This window comes from Perna viridis, chromosome 2 (assembly GCF_037379345.1).
Source record: "Perna viridis isolate PV_CMFRI_1.1 ecotype Kerala chromosome 2, ASM3737934v1, whole genome shotgun sequence".
NCBI classification, from domain to species: domain Eukaryota; kingdom Metazoa; phylum Mollusca; class Bivalvia; order Mytilida; family Mytilidae; genus Perna; species Perna viridis.
Genome location: NC_142446.1, coordinates 23612935 through 23633779, shown reverse-complemented (window position 1 = coordinate 23633779; position 20845 = coordinate 23612935). Strand labels below are relative to the sequence as shown.

General features: G+C 32.0%; 1 protein-coding gene across 1 annotated transcript; it reads left to right on the top strand.

Moving 5' to 3' along the window:
* The first annotated feature begins 2805 nt into the window (after window positions 1-2805).
* On the top strand, window positions 2806-20640 carry LOC148624147 (acetylcholine receptor subunit beta-like). The gene is made up of 6 exons (XM_088566684.1): window positions 2806-2902; window positions 15692-15867; window positions 16930-16974; window positions 18334-18458; window positions 18764-19299; window positions 19982-20640. Exons 1-6 carry the CDS (start codon window positions 2866-2868, stop codon window positions 20365-20367), a joined length of 1305 nt encoding a protein of 434 aa, XP_088422810.1. The 5' UTR covers window positions 2806-2865; the 3' UTR covers window positions 20368-20640.
* Window positions 20641-20845: the final 205 nt, after the last annotated feature.

Below are 20845 nucleotides of genomic sequence, written 5' to 3'. Positions count from 1 at the left end.
AAGTATTAAGTCAAAAATATCAATAGACGCGTTCGTGGAGTTAACTTGTATCAGAACATTTGTATCGTTAAGCGTGAATACAGAGCCAAAAATAATGTTAATATTTTGCAAACTTACATAAGGACAATTTGGAACATGTATTTCAAAACTATAGGTTTCTATAAGTCTATTTTTATGAAGAACTAAAACATTTATCATTTATGTGTATGCAGATATATTTCGTATATATTTCTAGGAATATTTCTTTTACAAATATATTTTCATGTTTTTGATAATAAATGTGCTTATGAATATATAATTTATTTATTATTTTTTTTTGTAATATATATTCAGTCAGAGTTGCTACTAAATGATCACTTTCGAGGTAGACGAAAGAGGACAGGAAAAGTGTGACACGGTGAACAAATCGCGGTTCTCATAAGTTGGAGGCACCATTACGATCCACTAGTTCATGGTGACGACCAAAAAACTCTTGCAGTGATGACTTAATCTTGTAGCAACAACCCTTTTTCAAAACCTGATTATTGAAAGTCTAACACGGTTCAAAAAGTCCCAGTAGCTTCGGCAAGCTCTGGTAAAACGTATGAGTTGTGGTATAAAAACTTCATACGCAGTTGCTGAAGGGGTGTTGTCACAGATGAAAGGAAAGTTGATAGAACGGAGAGAGAGGTCAGCGCGTTTGCCGTATAGCTAAGTTTGACCTTTTCCATCGATCTGCTATGAGTAGAGATCAAGTTATTATGCTGACTTCACGGTGTCTGCAGTATCCTTTATGTTCTTTTGTTTATATATGCAATACATAAAATTCCCGAATTGCGGATTAACTAAAGACAAAACGTCATCTATATTTTGAAAACTTGAGATCAAAGGATCTGGCTAAAACATTTTCTTCATTTGGTTAGTCAGCCTAATAAGAATGAAGTATTGATAGACTAGTGAGTAGCAGAACACAATTTGGTCCTATTTGAATGTCGATCGTCTGTTAGATAAGAACTCCACCACACTGGTCAGATACCATTAGCCAATTTTCAAATTTACGATGACTATTCGACATGAACATTGTCAATATATCGATATGGACTTTCGTTTGCATTCCAACGATTTTGAAGAAACCCGATTCATATAAATAAAGAAACAAATAGACTAGAAAAGGAGCACAACAAGTGCCCATTGAAATGCCGATAATTTTTTGAAAAAAGTTTCCTCCAAAAGTGACTACTTACCTGGTGCTCGGTATTGCAGACTTCGTCTTTTTGTTGTATACTGGTAAATATAAGGAATTGTAACATAAAAAATTGTTTTGTAAGAATTGTCGTTCTTGAAGTTGAATGCTTTGGGGGCAATTAGACGCGGATTTAATTTATCGTCAAGTAAAGTAGTATATAATGTTGCATATTCGATATTTTTAAAGGTACTAACTTCAGTGACGGAACGAGCTTGAAGGTAACATAAAAGATCTTCAGAATTTGCAAGAATCCACACATGATTTATAACACTATGCGAGTAAACAATTTCAAAGCAATTTTTGTTTCCCCCACATTCACTGCAGACACAATTTTGTTACTCTGTACTGACAACTATTCTGTTGAACAAGTAGACGATCCTGCTACACACATTTGTGTGTATAGTTTGGAAATCAATGGATATATTATGGTTAGTCCTTAGACTTATATTCAATGAGGACACGAAGGAATTGTCACATGCCAATTTAGCCATTCTGAATTGAGGTAAGTAAATTTTGGATGGCCCTCTAAAAATTCCTTTAAAAGCATCAAAATCGGAATGATGTCAATTTGGCACTCACAAATAATTAATCCTCTAATTCAATCTTTAATTCGTATTAAGCTGCCTTCACACATACGTGTGAACGAGGTCTGAGATCATTGAGGTTTTAGTACTGTTCTAAAAACACGCCATAAAGTTTCCCATAACGCGGAACTTATATGCGATAGTTTGTTTAACAGGATAACAAAAACACTTTACATACAATACACAAAATAATAATTCTTTATAATACATAGGTTGTTCAAATAAGACCGGTGAAATTTTCCACCTCATTAAATTAAAGACTACTTAAGCAACATAAGAAGCTGCTTTTGTAAATATTGGTTGCGTAATGAATATAAAAATTATCATGTTTAAAGTGAGATAGAAGTGATCGCCAGTGTCTCAGCAAGCCCGAAAGAGCAGTACGTGACTAAAGTGATATTTTCTTAAGTAACATTCAAAATTGGTGTTTTCTTTTTATCTGATACGCCATTATCAGTAGGACTTAATTACAATTCCAAATCGCTGATAACGAATGTGTGCAGTGGCCTGTTTACGTTAAGAAGAATTGACTGAAAATCTGTAAGAACTATCAGTTATACTTAAAAATGCTGATATCACAGAAAGAAAGTGAATAAAATGTTTTGGGTCAACAAATATAAAACTGTCATGAGCAGCTTTTTTATTTTTATATGAAGTCTATAAAGACTTCACAGGTCATTGTAATAGACATACTAACTTAAGAATAAAAAAATCTTATACATTAATCAAAACAAGCCGGTGGTAACAAGTTCGTGACTTAATTTGAAGCCGACAGCATTTAAACTATTGATGCAATGAAAATAGTTTATGTATTAACAAAAGAAGAAACAAAACTTTGACAATAAGAAGGGCACAAAGGAAATATATTTACATTGGAACAATTAAACAATTTTTCTCGACAATGTTTACAATGAATTATGTCAATTGTGAATATAATCTAAATTATAGAAAGCAATTGAAAATATTTTCTGTGTGTCACATGATACCCAATAAGCCTGAATTTTTGAATAAAGATTATATATATCGAGTCGTCTATTGACAGCTTATACAGACGCTATGATTCGGTTTAAGAGGATATTACTTTATCTGCTCGGTGAGTTCACTTAAGCAAAAACTGGAAAGGAAAACAGATATTTACAAATTGCAAAGTGCTACCTATTTTCTTATGAATTCTTTCAAAAATATCAGTTCCGATTTGAAACATTTCTTTGACCATTTAGTTTGTGTCATTAATCATTATTGTCAAAACAACATGTGCGACCATGTGTTCTTTCTAGTTTTTATATCTCAGCTAATTTGCGACTTGTCATTTAGTGGTCAACGACAATAGTTTCATGGTAATGGGTTATTTTATTGAACATAATTAATTTATTAATAATAAATACTTCTCAAATGCCTCTTTTTTCCAAATTTTAGAAATCAACGAAAATATATAGCATGAAAATGGGAAAAAACGACATAGAACTATTCGGTATAACCAAAAAACGGGCTGAAGCTAATTCGGCCACATTTCATCACAACTCATGATTACATCAGGGTACCATTTGAAGATATGCAAATGCTAACAAACAAACAAGATAAATCAAAAGACAGAACAAATAACAAACAAATCAAACATTAAAAATACCTTCTCTTGCTTAGCATTTCATTTATTCTGACAAATGTATTTATATACTAGGAAGAATAGAAATCACTTATGAATGATAAAATAACCGTCAGGTTTCACACATTTGCAGAGGCTTATCCTGAAATTTCAAATTATTACTTGTTTGTTACAAAATGCATATAAAATACTTAAACGAGTATTTGCCACTCTATGTTAAAAAGTAATAAAATTCTCCATGAAAGACTTAATCGTGGATCAATGCATTGATATAAAAAAAAGACGGTGGTGAGTTGTATTAAATAAGAAGTAATAACAAGATTACTGAGTTAATAGACAAACTCAAGGCAATGGGTCAAAAGGAATATTCAAAAGAAGGAAATTGTATATAACAATGTGGACAACAATATCAAAGTAAAACCTGGAAAGTTGGGAACAATCACAATGGTCCTGACTTAGTTGCTTCAACCAAGTTTTATAGCGCGCTAAACCTCCCGCTTCTATAACAGTTAATTGTTAAATGGTATATTTGAATATGAACAGGCAGCACAAAATTGTAACCGAGAAAACAGTAGTCAATACAGTAATATTAATGGTAAATTCTATGCTCTATATTATTTTTGTCAGAAATAAAAAATAGCTTTCAATATGATCTGGAAATCGGATATACAACTTTTTAGGCAGCATATGAGAATTTTTAGAAGTTAACATGGATTGAATAAGACATCCACATTGTCTTGTCTTGCACGAGGTCTTAGCACTGAACTTACGCTGTAAATCATTTAACATTTGGTTACTTACTTAGTAACAATTTCTTTTTTTTTGCTGGTGAACCCGATTCATGGATTTCATATATATTTCAATCATTTCTTACACGAACAAAAAACCTTTATAAACAATGAAATTTGTAAACCTATAATTCATAGTTTTTGTATTGAAGAGGAACAGACTCAGCCCGGAATACACATCTATTCGTCTTGCGAGTAAAATGTATATTGCGAATGCCAACACCAGCAACACGTACCAAATTACCATTTATTCAAATTTTAGTACGCTTCTCTACAGGTGTACCTGGTCAATGCTCCCAGTTTTAGTTACTTTAGTTACTTTGTATGTATCATTTTGGTTATTTTGTTCCTGGATTACATTCTTTTGATTACTGTTGGAGTCTTGTTTCACTTGATTACTCTTAAATATAAATTAAAACCAGTTTATTTTACAAATTCGGGTATTTCATCCTTTTCAAATTACTGTGCTAGGGAGATTATTTAATTCAATGGAAATCATGACAGGCGGTTTATTTTTATCCCAATATCAGTCGGGTATATAATAAGTATACTTGATCAAAAAATTACGATTTAAATATGTTGTCATTTTAGTAGAATAATGATAATTAACCAAATAAATTATAATTCATTGCTTGATATTTAATACTTTAAATACACCTGATGTGTAAGACATGATTGAATGTATCTACATTTAAGATATATCTATTAAAAACGTGCTTATATCTAGAAACTGTATTGATGAAAACCAACACTACAATATATATAATAAGTAACCTGGAGGGACGACCAAGATTTTGAAATTTCACCTATGCAGAGATTTATGAAATAATTGTATAGTATAATGTTTTGATTAAAACAAACCTTTTGTGTTATTGCAAAAACTCTTTCTTCATTTGGCATAACTCCATTCTCTTTTTGCGTGGACGGAGAAACACTCAAATGTTATAAAAACATCAACAACTATAATGGTTTAATTTTGCTCGGTACGCTTTTTACACTTATCAATCTATTTTAATATATTTTATTTTATTAGTCATGTTTACGATCTAACAAATCGCTTTTAAGATCCGTCGCTTTTTTGCCTATCAACATCTTCCTTAAGAATACCTCTCAAGGATCTACATCTCAAGCAACTTATCTGATATATATATATATAGAATGGCAAAACTCACTTAGTATACAAACAATCCTTGCATATTTCAATATGATATGGGAATTCATTGTTATTATTTATTGTTTTTATATACCCTCTGTATATACATCTGTACCTTTTTTCAAGCTTAAAGTGTTAAGACATTGCAGAATTAGTCATAGTTAGTAAATCAGTGCTGTAAAAAATATCCATAAGACATTTAGACATTAACCACTTCATCAGAGCACTTTTTTGGGTTTCCTCTTTCAATCTTTTTTATTTTACTTGATTAGAACACAACAATCTATATTAAACAAGGCATCCATCTGCTTTTAAATCTTATTTTCGACAGGTAACAACTAAGCCGATGCAATGATAATTTTTAGTGTCATCTGATATCATTTCACTTACGATATATTAAATTATTAAAAATGTATATAGGAATTATTTTTTCTCATGCATTCAATGAAAACCTCAGATAAAATAACGCTGAATATACTGATATAAAACAACAATTAACCGTTTATATTGAAATATTTACGCAAGGTTTAATCTTCAGAAATGGAGAAGTCGTGTACTCTGTTTAAATCCTTACTTTGATATTTGTATTGAACTGTCAAAGTGGAATAACTTGACGTAGTTAGTAAACCAACTTAAGAACTTCGTCATTTAAAATTAATAATTTAAAAAAATCCTATGTAGATATACATCCGAAATGATGTGTGTCAAGTAATGTAAAAGAGTTTCAATATTCATAAGTAATGAAGTCTATTGTACACTTAGTTTTTATATAGCCTTGCTGGCCGAGTGGTCTAAGGCGCTGGACTTAGTGCAGGCGGTGTTGCCATAGATGTCACAGCGGTACGAATTCGAGTCAAGCGGAAGGACGACCAAAAAATTGCATCGCAAATTTGACAGTTTTAACACCATCGGGAATTTTTAAAATCGCCCTAGACCACTCGGCCAGCTTTGCTATTTAAAAATATAGCTTTCGATGGCCGGGTCATTCCTCCTCGTAGGATTAATCTAGGGCTGAAACTTAATACACGATGTATGGTATTACGGGACAGTTCATTGTAGATGTTATTATGTAGGATAGAGGATTCTATTCGCTACACAAATTGATACAGGGAAGATATATAAACGTATAGAAAGGTCTGAAAAATTCCCAACGAATAGAGTCGGCACATTCTGAGACGTTTGTATAATATTGATTTGTTGTGACATGCATCATTAATTTTACAACGAAAGTTTCGGTAACGCTTAGGGTAAAATGAACAAAAAAATCGCTTAAATTGACATAATTTTCAATGTCAAAACCCCTATAGTATTTATGCTTTAGTGAAGAATGGTTTATTTGGTATTTTCTGTTTAGTATTATCACAATTTATACTTTTGGGGTTCTTTTGATGACTTTGGCGATTTTCGTAGTCAGAATTTATAAAAAATGCGAATAATGGGATTTTCGATTTTTCGGTCAAAAGTCGCATAAATTCGACTCTACAAATTATTACTCAAATGAAACGTCTAAAATTTGGTATCATTCGATAGATAATTTAATTTCTAATAAATAAATCAGAAAAGCTAATTTTCAAGGATGAATTTTAAAAGAAATTGTTAAAAATACTACCCTTAGCTTCAAAATGAGCTCAAGTAATAAATATTTGAACTTAGTAAGTCAAGTTAAGTGAAACATTGCCACCCCTATCCATGGAAAAAATGCCTCAACATGAACATAAATGTTAATAATTAATATAGTATATGTAATATATAATTAATGTAGTGTCTTAGCCTGCTAATGAGCCCAAGAAATAAATATTTGAACTTTTTCAAGTCAAGTCAGGTGGAAAATTGCCACCCCTACCAATGATAAAAAAAATGCCCTAACATGTACTAAAATGTTAATTTTTGGCATATAAACGGTGTACAATAGACATGTTGGGTACTATTGTTTTAATTATCGATGTATTCAACATATTTTCTCATTTCAGGGGCGTATTTTTCAGTTTTGATGTGACAAAAATTAGTTTTTCATAAAAAAGGGAATTTTCGGATTTTCATATTTTCTTACATTTCAACTGTAATTTGGCATTTTTTTCAAGTACCCTACTTCAAACAAACTTTTGCATATACAAACACATATATGTAGCATCTATGCTTTCTAATGAGCCAAGGCATTGCATACTTGAATATATTCCAGGACATAAAGGCGAAAGAATGGTACCCCACAAACACTAAAATTTCCGTGAAAAACCCAGAATTCGTATATGGTAGATTAGCATTTTTTAAATGGGATTGGACATGTGTTTGCCAATCATTCATCGTAGTTGCGTCTTTGTTAAAATAATGATAGCAAAGAAAATCAAATCATGTAAAAACTGTGATATTTTAAACAAAAAATACATGTGTACAATTTATGTGCTAAATTGCGTGATAATCTGTTTATTCTTAAATTTCCCCGTTTTGTAATATTTTGTCGTCTTTGGGACAATTAAAGCATAATTTTGCTTGACAATGTGATTGATACAAGAAGATTTCCATAATAAATGCCAGACAGACATTGCGTACAGTTCGTGTATACTATAAACGATCATTTTCTTTCACATGGGGGCAAATTTTAGTGGGTAGGGGTACCATTATTTCGCCCAAATGGCTTAGAATACATTTAAATGTGCATTGCCTTGGCTAATTAGAAAAGTAAGATGCTACATATATGTGTTTGAATATACAAAAGCTTGTTTGAAATAGGGTACTTGAAAAACATTGCCCGTTACAGGCGAAATAGATATATATATATATAAAAATCCTAAAATTCCGAATTTTATGAAAAATTCGTTATTGTCCGCCCGAAACTGAAAATAACTCGCCTGAAATGAGAAAATATGTTGTATACATCGATAATTAAAACAATAGTACCCAACATGTCAATTATTTATTACTTTGGCTCATTACACAGCCAAGACACTATATAACTGTTTTGAATATACAAAAGCTTATTTGAAGTACGGTATTTGAAAAATGAATGCCAGTTATAGGGGAAATGGAAGGAAAATTCTGAAAATTCCCCTTTTTATAAAAAAACTCATTATTGTCACATTGAAACTGAAAAATACTCCCTTGAAATGAGAAGATATGTTGGATACATCAATAATTAAAACATTAGTACGCAACATATCTATTGTATACCGTTTATATGACAAAAAATAACATTTTAGTTCATGATGATGCATTTTTTATCATGTGTAGGAGTGGCAATTTTCCCCCTAACTTGACTTGAAAAAGGTCAAAAATTTATTACTTGAGCTCATTTTGAAGCTAAGACTTTATATTAATGAATCACTTCACACAAAAGCTTGTTTATACTACAGTATTCTGAAACAAATGACAATATCGGGTGATATAGTAGAAAATTCTAAAATTCTGAAAACTCCCATTTTTCCGATCTGATTGTAATGTCACACCAAAAGGAAAATCTAAGTAATCGATCAAATATGTTAGGTACATCATTATCTTAATTATGAATGCATAAAATATAAGTTCTACAATGATAGTATGCTGTGAATGAGAAATCTGTTTGATACTGAGATCAGTTTTCTAGGGATAGGGGTAATATTTTTAGCATTTTTTGAAAATCCTTTCTTGAAAATTAGTTTTTCGTGGTTTATTTATGTAGAAAATTAAATTACCTATCGAATGATACCAAATTTGAGACGTTTGATTTTAGTAATAACTTGTAGAGTCGAATTTATGTGACTTTTGACCGAAAAATCGAAAATCCCATTTTTCTTTTTTTGATGAATTCTGACTACGAAAATCACCAAAATTCATCAAAAGAACCCCCGAAGTATAAATTGTGATAATAGCAAACAGAACATGCCACATAAACCTTTTTTTACTGAAGCATAAATACTCTAGGTGTTTTGACATTGAAAAATGTCAATTTAAGCGATTTTTCGGCGAGGTAGGGGTATCTTTTGTTCATTTTATCATAAACCCTAAGTGTTACCGAAACTTTCTTTGTACCATTATAAAGCTGAGACATTGGGTATACGAAGATTTCTAAATTTGTTTAGTTTGTTTACACATGCTATCCCAGGAAGGCTAAGACGCCCAAACAATTAATTCACAAAAATCTTGGCTTTTTGACCAAGTGGGGTACAAATAAAGGCTTATACTGAAAAAGAATCCGAGAATATTCTTTGGCAAAAAATTGATTGGGTAATGGGAGGTATAATAGTACCTAAAAATTAACATGAAGTTGATGAATATAGGGGGGGGTGCAAGGTGGACCCTCCCACGCCATGGACTATTGGATACGATAGAGAACGATACTCTCGCGTGTATGGGCCTTTGGCACAGGCATTTGATTCATATTTCCCTTGACTGTTTATTTTTTTAAATTACCATAAATTGTATGTGGATGAAAATCTATCACACATTTTTGAGGAAATAGAAAAAAAATGCACTTTCAGTCTATAGTTCATTAAAATAATGAAAACGTGTGTATTTGAGCATCCTAGACTTTGGCTTAGGAAGAACCTTAGTGACAACTTCATATTTTTATATAGTCTAGTTTGCCGTGTGGCTGATGCAAGCAGTGATGGACCTTTGAATAATGCATATATTCTTGCATTAACATATAATGTTGATCCCAGTCGTATGTTGAGCATCTGTATATTTTGTTGATATACTGGCAATATGATGGGACCTGTGCAGGTCCGGGTGTCAAAAGAATAAGCCTGCAGCAGCGCTAAGCTTGTCTTTAAAGGCAACGACTAAATATTGCTCAGAACCTTAGCATGGGGGCTAGGGCGCTCTGCCCACAGAGCAACTGGGTTGTTTGCCCCAGGTGGTGGAATGGGGTACCCCTGATGTGTTACATGCTGGGGTTGTCAGGCTATAATACGGAAATCCTGACCGCAAACAATAGTGGTGCACCGTGTCGGGAAAGTTGCCACGTTCCTTGCACGTTAAAAAAAACATACTGTGGTATTCTCCCGGAGTAGGAACCATAGGGCTCCGCCACAGGAGGCTAAATTGCCCTACCCTACCCACCTCTCCCGATTTGCAGTGGCAATCAAAATTTGTCGACCCCATTATCCTTGTGTCTCATCCCATTTTTCATTTCATCATCATTTCATGTTCATTTTATCATCCACTTTATGTTCATCGCCTGAATATAGCTGAAATATTGCTGCTCGGGGGCGTTAAACCCAAACAAACAAATAAACAAAAGCAATATGATGGTACATTTTTACATCCTATTGGACTTGTCATATATCAGGAATGACCACCCTCATATGTTTGCAGGGTTATCTTATGATATATACCCGCTTGTTTTATGATACAGCAATAATGGATACTTGTTTGTTTATTAATAATGGAATAACAGAAATTGATGTTAAACGTGAGAAAACTATTTTGTTATTGCCGTATTTTTAGTTCTTTCACCAAATGAAAAAGGTCAATAATTTCATCCATATACAGAAATGGTCCCCTGAATTTTGTAAATAAATCACACTTTTCATACTTTTCAATTACATGAACAGTGTTATTATATGAATTGTTTTCTATACTTAATTAAGTTCTAATTTATTTAATGAATACATTCATTATATTTTAATTAAAAATATAAAAAAAAAAATGATATACCCATCACTTTTATTAACACTGAGTGAACAGCAACTTTAATTTTCCCGCCGTGTCGTAATTCTAGTAAACAAATTGGCCGGCATTTTAAAATCAGTGGGAAATGTTCAGTTATTTTCCAAAATTGAAGACACAGTTATTAATTTGACATAAACCCGGCGGACATAAAGTTAGTTAATAATTTATTGTCACAAAAAAATTATAATGTGAGTGAAAACGTTGTTTCGGATGTTGACAAACAAAAAGTAGTTCCGTGAAAGGTGGGCGTGGCCTAAATAGCAAGTTAGTTTATACAATTGAAACAATGTTGATTTTTGTCATCAAACCAATCAAATGGCATGATTCTCATCTAATTAAAATGTTTTAATATTCATTACGTGATATAGCACTCTCAAGTTAAGTAAGTTATATATTAGGCAGTCATAGTATAAATATGACATTTCTGCAACTGAAACTTATTTTTCATTCCATGCATCTTGCCGCGAATTGAAACAATAATTTTCAAACTATGGAATGAATTTGAATCTACAGCTCGCGACAAAAGCTAATGTTCCTTATATTCTGAATTATGTAAAAATGTCCGCTTTAAAATGAATCCCGCAAATCTGTCGCTTTCACTCAGAAATACGGGACAAAACAAATTACACGTAATGAAAAACACGTCTTTCAAGTGAAAATAAACAGTGGATGTGTTATTAGTATTGATCATATAGGGCACCCAAACGGAAATTGATACAGTTGTTATCAATATCAATCAAATGATTTTCGTTTTCAATTCAGCCGGGCAGTTTTCAAAGAGACAATCTAATAGTATTAATTCTGACACATACACTCTGTAATAAAACAAGAGGCTCCAAGGAGCCTGAATCGCTAACCCAGTTGAATTTTGCCTTTCAAGAAATTTTCCAACAATTTTGTCTCAAGAAGACTTTGGTAGGACTCATGATATCATAAGGATCATTTCAGAAATCGAAAGTTTCTTTCTATCTATCATAGTGTTTCAAGATAGTGGCTGAAAACTGTAGAAAACGAATTTTTCTCCCTTTCAATGGCAATAACTATTACAAGGAGTCATCTGACAACGTTTATCCCTGAAGACTTTTGTAGTCCTAATAATAAGGATCATTTCAGCCATGAAAGAATTCAGCTTAACTCTAACGGTTTTGGAGATATATGCGAAAAACTACTCTCTGACCCCTATGTTCTATTTTAGTAACAGCAGCCATTTTTTCGACGGATCAAAAACCCCCATATGATTTCTATGCAGGACACCGCAAGGAACATTCATACCAAGTTTGGTTCAAATTGGTCAAGCAGTGTAGGAGAAAAAGAGTTAAAAAAAATGTTAACGACCACGGACGACGATGACGACGGACGCCAAGTGATGGCAATAGCTCACATGGTCTACGGGCAGGTGAGCTAAAAAGGTCAATCCATCTCTTATATATCTACTATCACACAATACATCTCTTATATATCTAATATCTATCACACAATCCATCTCTTATCTCTCTACTTCCACACAATCCACCTCTTATCTATCTATCTATCTATCTATCTATCTATCTATCTATCTATCTATCACACAATCCATCTCTTTAAGATGACACAAAAATACGTAATGTTTTGCCCAGTCATCACTGAAAAAAAAACATAGAACAAGTTCAAGAGGCGAAAGAAAAAATAAAGAACACAGAAAAATAAAACGGAACAATATGTCCTAAAAAATGGCATGGGAAACAAATTAAAATTATCTTGCGTTTTAATTAAACAAAATAAATAAACCTGTTCATATTTCTATATGAATCCATAATAACGCACTTTCTATAGTAAATAATCTCATTATAAGAACACTGTGTTCTGTTTGTATGTACTAACAATAATGTAATCCACTGGAAAGTTGTTTCTACGATATCATACCAAGCTTTTCAGTTTATTCTTTCTTATTTATTAACGACTTCATTATGATTTACTATATGCAGACCTTTATTCAATATCATTTCTAATTGCTTCTATAACGATATAAGTTTCTTTTGAAAAAAATAAAGTTTTCAGTTTTTAACTACATAAAATGGTGCCTTAGGGAAGCAGACTTTTTTTTACCGTGTGTGATTCAGTTTTCCTCTTTTTAAAAAAATATCTTTCCATTCTAACACACTGCAGATTCACAAGCATGTTACAACGTTCTTGAAAATCATTTTTTCATCATAACCTACCACAATATTTTTCAAGTAATGCTTCATTTTCAAGTTATTTTTTCCGTCAGATATGCATTGATCTTTTATTTCAATATTCTATTCCCAAAACTAGAATGATCATCGAAAAGCATTTTTGGAGACATTTATTATTTTTTCAATTATTTAAGCACCATAGAAAATAAATGTCAAAAAAGAATTAACTTAGATAAGAGTATACTTACGATACTACAGTTAAAAGGAGAGGTTCAATGAAGTCGGACTCCAACATTATTGCCATTTGCCAACTTTTTAATATTGACTGAATATTTTAAATGGGTGAATGCGTTTTCTACTAAATGGTATATATTGCACTAATTGTTTTGAATATAATGTTAAGATTGAAAAAAAATTATGCAGTTGATTTTACATAATATAGATAAGAGTACTAAAAACTACAATTCTGTGGTCAATTAACGAGCATCTAATCACAAGTTAAATACAAAAACAATCAATGGGTGCACCTGGTTCATATTCCTTGTTTTAGTGGAGGACATTTATTAATTTTTTTCTGTTTATTTTCCTTTAGTTAATTTATGCCTTGTCCCCAGATTTTTTATATTCAGTCCATGTTGGTGGTTTCCTCGTTTTGACTATTGTTATGCCTTGAAAACTGTATACTATACACGAAGACGTAAAACAATACATAGAGCAGTTTGTAAGTATAATTTGTTCATACTTATATAAATAGGACAATCTAGTAAGTATCGTACTTAGAAACGTTTACTTCTTTAGTGGGTACAACTTTTTCCACATGTTTCTTTAAAGAAGTAAACATATTTTTCATTAACGTGCCAAATGGAATCAGATAACATTAAACATTGGTTTTAAAAAATAACACTGAAATGAATTCAAAAGAATGCTAAAACACAAAACTTTAAATCAACTTCCCCCTATTCAGTTTATCAAGACGGGGCGAGGCGTCAGCAACGTTTCATATTACATGTATGTAGATGCTCTGAAACAGAAATGGCTCCAATTGTTCTGTCGGAAATGACGTATTTCGGATATGACGTGTACCGTTTGGAAGTTATTGTTTGAATTTTAACGCAGGCGTTACTCGTGTGTTATTAGAAATCGCGAATATTGTCGTTGGTCGTGATATCTACGAAAAACAAAAATCAGCGCCGCCTTTTATAAGCAAATCTTACAATCATACTTCTTCATATAACTTGGCATTTTTATTGGATTAAATAAGCTACTGAAAATAATGAAATAAGAATGATTAATATCATAATTGTGCTTACACCAAATTACATTGATAGTTGAAATATTTTTTCAAACTGAAGCAGTTAGAAAAGCATATAATAAACAAAATATGTTTCTAAACGTCATATTTTTTCTACAAATTATATAAACATTATCTTTCCGATATCCTTCATTTAGACGTTCAGAAATTGAAAAAGCACTGACAAATAATGTACCAGAATGATATCATTTTCAAGTATGTGTCTGCATGATATCCTCCCAAGTCAGGATTGTGAGTCCACCATCTCTCCCTCAAACCCTGACATCACTCATTCATATTTAGCGGGTATCGTTCAGCGTTATCTAGTGAGTTACCTAAATTTAACTCGGATCCAAAATCCAATCACTCGTAATAGAAACTCTTCGAAATAACTTACAAAATGGCTACATACACATAATGTCATTTTTTTTCGCTAAAGACTCTAAACAGAATCTACAATTATCATTTTTTGGTCATATTGAATGACATTTGTGACATCTTACAACTATGAGTTACTCGTTGACACAGACATTTTATTTCAAATCAATTTCCATTGGTGCTTCGCACCCGGAGAAGCAACCAATCGGAATTGGCGGGACGATACCCACTAAATATGAAGGAGTGATGTCAGGGGTTTGAGGGAGCGAGAGTGGACTCAAAATCCTGACTTGGGAGGATACTGTATGAGAGAGAAAAAAAACAAATCGGTTGAAAAATTTCTCTCTTCGATAATTATAGATTAGTGATAAAAATATTCAAGCTCTCAAGGCAATAACAAATAGATATCACAATAAAAAAAAATCATAACTTTAAACTAAGTGTGTTTAAAAAAAACTATGTATACAAATAACTGTTGTCATTTAAGTAAAGTTCGGCCAAAGGTTATTATTCGAATTAATTATTGTCTTATCTTTTACCTACGTCTTTGTCGTCGAATCAGTAGAATATTTCATACAATAAAGAAAATGAAATGCATTGGTCTTCCTGTACCTTTCTTTGACAATAGGCGTATGGTTTACTTTGGTTCAGCATCTGCAAGGAAAACCACCACCAACATATAGTCCGGTGTTGGAGACAAAATTAAGATATGAACTGTTTAACACTTATGAAGTACTCCAGAGACCAATCTTAAGAGTTCCTGTTGAAGTTTCTCTAACAATACTCAATATTAATGACATGGTAAGGAGTGTTTGACATTCGTAGCTATCATCCAATCGTTTGACTCATTGTAATTTGTTGTTTTCCTAGAACTTTTGCTGATATCTATTGGATTCAGTAAAGCTGGTTTTACCAAGCCAGAGTACAGTCCAGATTTAGAAACTGCTCTCAGACAAGAACTATTTAATCAATATGAAGTATTGCAGAGACCATCAGAATCAGTATCAGTACCCGTTGGGCTAACCGTTTTGACGGTTAACAACATGGTATCCAATGTCTACTAATCAATCACTAAACTAATGATTATAAATAATTGCTTTAGCCAACAACCTTTTCAGGCTTATTTAGTTTTAATATTGGTTTTCTTAATGCACGCTAGCTTGCTTTAAAGTAACTTATCTAAACCACATTGATTAGCGAGGTAGCTATACTTACATAATGCTTTACATCATTTTACAATTAAATTTGCGCATCCCATAAATTGCCATGTTCGACATTTTATTTATCATATTTTCAAAACCATGTTTTTTTCATAAAAAATACATTGACATAGTTAAAAGTTTGTATGTTTTTGATTCTCAAAGATGACGCATAAATGGTCACTATTTCTGAACCTTACTGTAAAAATGAAGGAAAACAAAATCTCTGAAAATTGTTTTTCACTTTTGTTTCGTTTTTTAATTTTTATGCCAGAGTTTTGCTTTGCGTCATTCAATAAATAATAAAACATTTTCTCCTTAAATAACACCACATTAACATCTTGATTATATATTTATATACATCTGACTTAGGCTAGAATCAAGCCTGATAAATTAAACATCATGTCTTTCAATTTAAAAAAAAATAGTTTTCGCAAGATTTAAAGTTGCAATTAAGTTTGGTGATTTTCTTTTGTAACTTCACTTTCAAGAATTATGTGGAAATTATATGAAATGGATTTTAATGCCTTTAATTTTTACTGACAACAAATGCACGATTGAGTTTATTTTGCGATGCATCATTATTACTCTCCTGGCTCATTATAATGACCAGGTTATGCACATATGTATTTTTTGAATTGCCGTTTGATAGAACATTATTTCAGGATAAAAGTAAAATAACAGTGTATCTATGTTAATATGTTTTGATTGTGATCATGTAAACAATACAATGATAAGCATTAATACATCGTTATGTATATATTTTCAAAGCAGCTGAAATTTTTAAGTCAATGTCAAATTGATTTAAGTATTTATTATTTTCATCAATTGAAATTAAGTGAACTTAAGCTGATTATTTATAATACCGATTAAGAAACTGTTTTATTAGGTTGTTTGAATTTTTCTTAGAACATAAAAGACCAGGTTTTGTCCATATCTGGATATCTGACTCTTGTAAGTACTACATCGTAGAAAGTTTATTTCTTATAAATTGCTCATAACGATTTAAAAAGCGACTTCGAGTCAGGAAACATTTTTAAATGTATTATTTTTGTATCATTAATAAGATAGAATTAAGTCGGTTCGTGGTAATAAAGGGTTTGCGCTTGAAATGAAACGCTTTGCCAACTTAAACTGAACTCGTCTCATTATTATTGGGTGTCTAAAAGTCATCAAATTAAAAAGATGAAAATTTTATTTATCTGCTGGTGTTCACGCTGACACATTAAATAATTATAAAAGGAGAGTGGATATGGGATGAAAATTGTCAGATCAAGGCCATCAATGAACGACGAGGACATCCTCACACCACAGGGAGGGGTCAGCTGGCAAAAAAACAACATTATACACAGATGCAGCGAAAAAATTGACTCTATATACTCTAGCAACATAAAAGTAAACTGAAAGTAAAAACACACAGAGGTAAAAAAAATTCCTGACTTGTGACAGGCGTTAAAATGCGGCAGGGTTAAAGTAACTTACAACTCCCACTTTAAACTGGCCACTGTTGAAAAACAAATCACACATTTCAACTTTCCATAAATCAGTTCAAAAACTGATTATTCGTTACACAAATGTTCAAACAAAGGACTACTAGCAGTTAACTGACATGCAAGCTCCAAACCAGTTTAAACCTACAAAAACTATGTCCTCATCGTATGTAATATCAACCCAAATTCCTCCCTTGCGTGGTTGAAAAGCAAAATATGTATTAAGTCGTGGACCGATACGGTGTATCCATCTGCGCCATGAAAACAGATTTGATCAACTTTGTTGACTAAATGAGCAACTCGGCTGCTGTTTCTAGAAAAGCAGAGGACGCTTACCCTACCGGTGCACCTGGTCCATGCTCCCAGTTTTTAGTGGAGTCCGAGTTGCTCATTTGCTTTTGTTACTTTGTATGTATGATTTTAGTTACTTTATGTTTTTTGTTGTGTATGTCTGTTTTCCATGTCTGGTCTTTGTCCCTGGATTACATTTTTTTATTACGGCTATAACCTTGGTTCCCTAATAAGGACACATCATAAATCATACAAAAAACTGATTATAAATGTAGTGAATAAGTTTCTATGTAAAGATCCTAAGAGCAAATCAATGTTAATACAAAACAATGCTGAATTTGTCGATTTGATAACAATATCATAACTATACCCCTTGTAAATTGGCCTATTGTGTCAATTTATTGGGTGAGTATCGAGTCTTCCGTAAGATGTTGAATAAATTTGCAGATTGCTGTGTAAAAAACCTATACTTCTATATTATAAAACATGTATAGACAGTATCTTCTTACAGTTATAAATTTATACACTATAGAAATGGCACGATTCAAGACTAGATTGGACAAACACAACCGCTACAGTTCTAGATTATTCCAATGTAAGGTTCTTATTTAGTACTGAAGAGTACGTTTGGAGACCAACTCTAGTCGTAGAGAATTCGTAAGTTTATTTGCATATCAGTTCCCTTTTATGGTATTTTCGTATATTTTTAGGCAATGCTAAAACATTAATTAGAAAGTATTTATTTTTTAAATCACATGTTTAAAGCAAATCGAGGTTGGCACATATTTCTACGATACATATTGGATTATTTATCACACCTCAATACTTCCGATGGAATTATATATGCAATATAAGAATTTGAAGGGAAGATTGACTTTTTTTTTACAGTTTATTAATTTTATGCAATATTTGTTGTCACCTTTTTGTAATCTCAATGAAGTGTATGATTTTAACCATTTCAGGGTCAGTGACATAAGTATAATCAGCGATAAAACAAATCCCATGCGTATTTTTATGACAGGAGACATTACTTGGAACCCTGCTGGTATTTACGAAGTTAGCTGTGAATCGGATACCACTTATTATCCCCTAGATACACAAGAGTGTAGTGTCAAAGTAACCGCCTGGGCCTATACTTCAACTGAAGTAACATTACAAATCCATGATGAACCGGTAGATTTAAGCTTTTACTCAGCAAACGGAGAATGGGATTTAGTTTCTACATCTGGAGAAAAAACGAATGATAAATCAAGAGGTGGTACTTCATTTTCTGCCTTAACCTTCAAATTGAAATTGCGACGTCGTCCTATGTTTCACGTATTGAACACTCTTTTTCCGGTTGCACTTATGGCAGTTCTAATTGCAATGGTTTTTAAACTAGATGTTGAATCTGGAGAGAAGATTGGTTTTTCTCTGACAGTTCTGTTGGCCTATGCCGTCTACTTGACTATGATTTCAGACAATATTCCAAGTACTTCTGTAACAGTCTGTTTTTTATGTAAGTGTCGTACATGTTGTCTTTTACAAATTATAGGAATTGATATAGAAAAATATTTGCATACTAAAAAGAACGTTGGTATTTTAAATAACTGAATACTGCAAACGAAAAGCTAAACCCTACGAATCCTGTCGGGCAGATCGGTAAATCCTAGTATATCCCATTCACGCCCGGATGAATTAATTATAAAACTATTACGACACTACAAAAGCTATGTTCTTCAAGAATTTTGTTTACGGCAAGGAACATTAATATGCCTTTTACATTCCTTCGTTTTGATTACCCAACCAAGTATTTCAATAGCAGCGGCCTCAGCTAACCACGTAAATTGATATATGTGCGCACATAGTTATCGAAATCAATAAGTATTAATTTGAATATTCTTTATTAATTTCGTTTTTTAAATTTGAAATATTGTACCAAAAAAGTGGAATGTATATTTTGAGGTGAAATCTTTAGACTAAACAACACCTGATACAACAAAAGGACAATCCACGATGAACATTTCATACGACACAAAATAGTACACAGGAAAAAAACGAACCTATCTGTAAACTAAAGTGCACTTTGAAGTATGATAATTGTAATATAGTACGTGGATATCATAAGTTCTCATTTTAATATATAAAGACAGAGCGAACAAAAGTTTTATTAGATACTCTAATCTAATTTTCTTTTCCAGCTATATACCTTGCTTTTATATTGACCCTTGGGGCATTTTCCGTAATTCTTACCATAGTTGTCATTAGTTTTCACCATAAATCTGAGAACGAGCCAATTCCAAAATGGATACAGATCTTAACTAAGAAGTGTCTGTATAGAATTGCCTGTCTGAAAAAGTGTAAATGTTCCAAAAGGTCAAAAGTAGGAGATTCACAATTATTTGAGAGGCCGACTCCTCTTACAGAGAAAAAGATCCCAGACATGGAAGTAAAAGAAGATGAAAATGATGAACTTACATGGCAGATATTATCAGTCACTTTAGACAAAGTATTTTTTAATGTTTACATCATTTTGATCGCACTGGGTACAACAGTACTTTTCATGCTGGTCATTATCAACTATTGACATTGACGTAATACTATGGACATCCGTTTCTGTGGCATGCAGATTGGTATTCCATGTAGAAGCTCACATTACGAACTCTTGATTTCAGAGTGTAGTTTTAATCCTGACTATTCTTTCTCCTGAAATTATATATATATATATGCTATTTTTATATCGTTAAAGTATTGTCAATAATGTTTTGGTAAATGGAATTTTCAAATTATTAACATCTTTAGTATTTTGTAAAGACGAATATTTTTTTGTGGTAACCATTCAACTAGAATAAAATGTACACCTTTGCTCGTTATCATTTTTGTATTAATATGAATTTCACTGTCAATACATTTTAATAAAAAAAAATATCGCCAATGTTAAACAAAAAGAACAGGAACCACATACAACGAAACATTACTCTTAAAAATACATAGAATATACAAGTCCCAATTTACTACTCAAATAGTTATTATTATTTTGTTTTTTGGTTTTTTAGTATTTCACC

What these genes read in the sequence shown, in the direction of transcription:
- LOC148624147 (XM_088566684.1), top strand. Translation starts at nt 2,866, where the DNA reads ATGATTCGGTTTAAGAGGATATTACTTTATCTGCTCG. An exon ending in TATCTGGATATCTGACTCTT is followed by an intron (nt 16,975 to 18,333) that starts GTAAGTACTACA and finishes TATACACTATAG; the next exon opens with AAATGGCACGATTCAAGACT. An exon ending in TGTAACAGTCTGTTTTTTAT is followed by an intron (nt 19,300 to 19,981) that starts GTAAGTGTCGTA and finishes TTTCTTTTCCAG; the next exon opens with CTATATACCTTGCTTTTATA.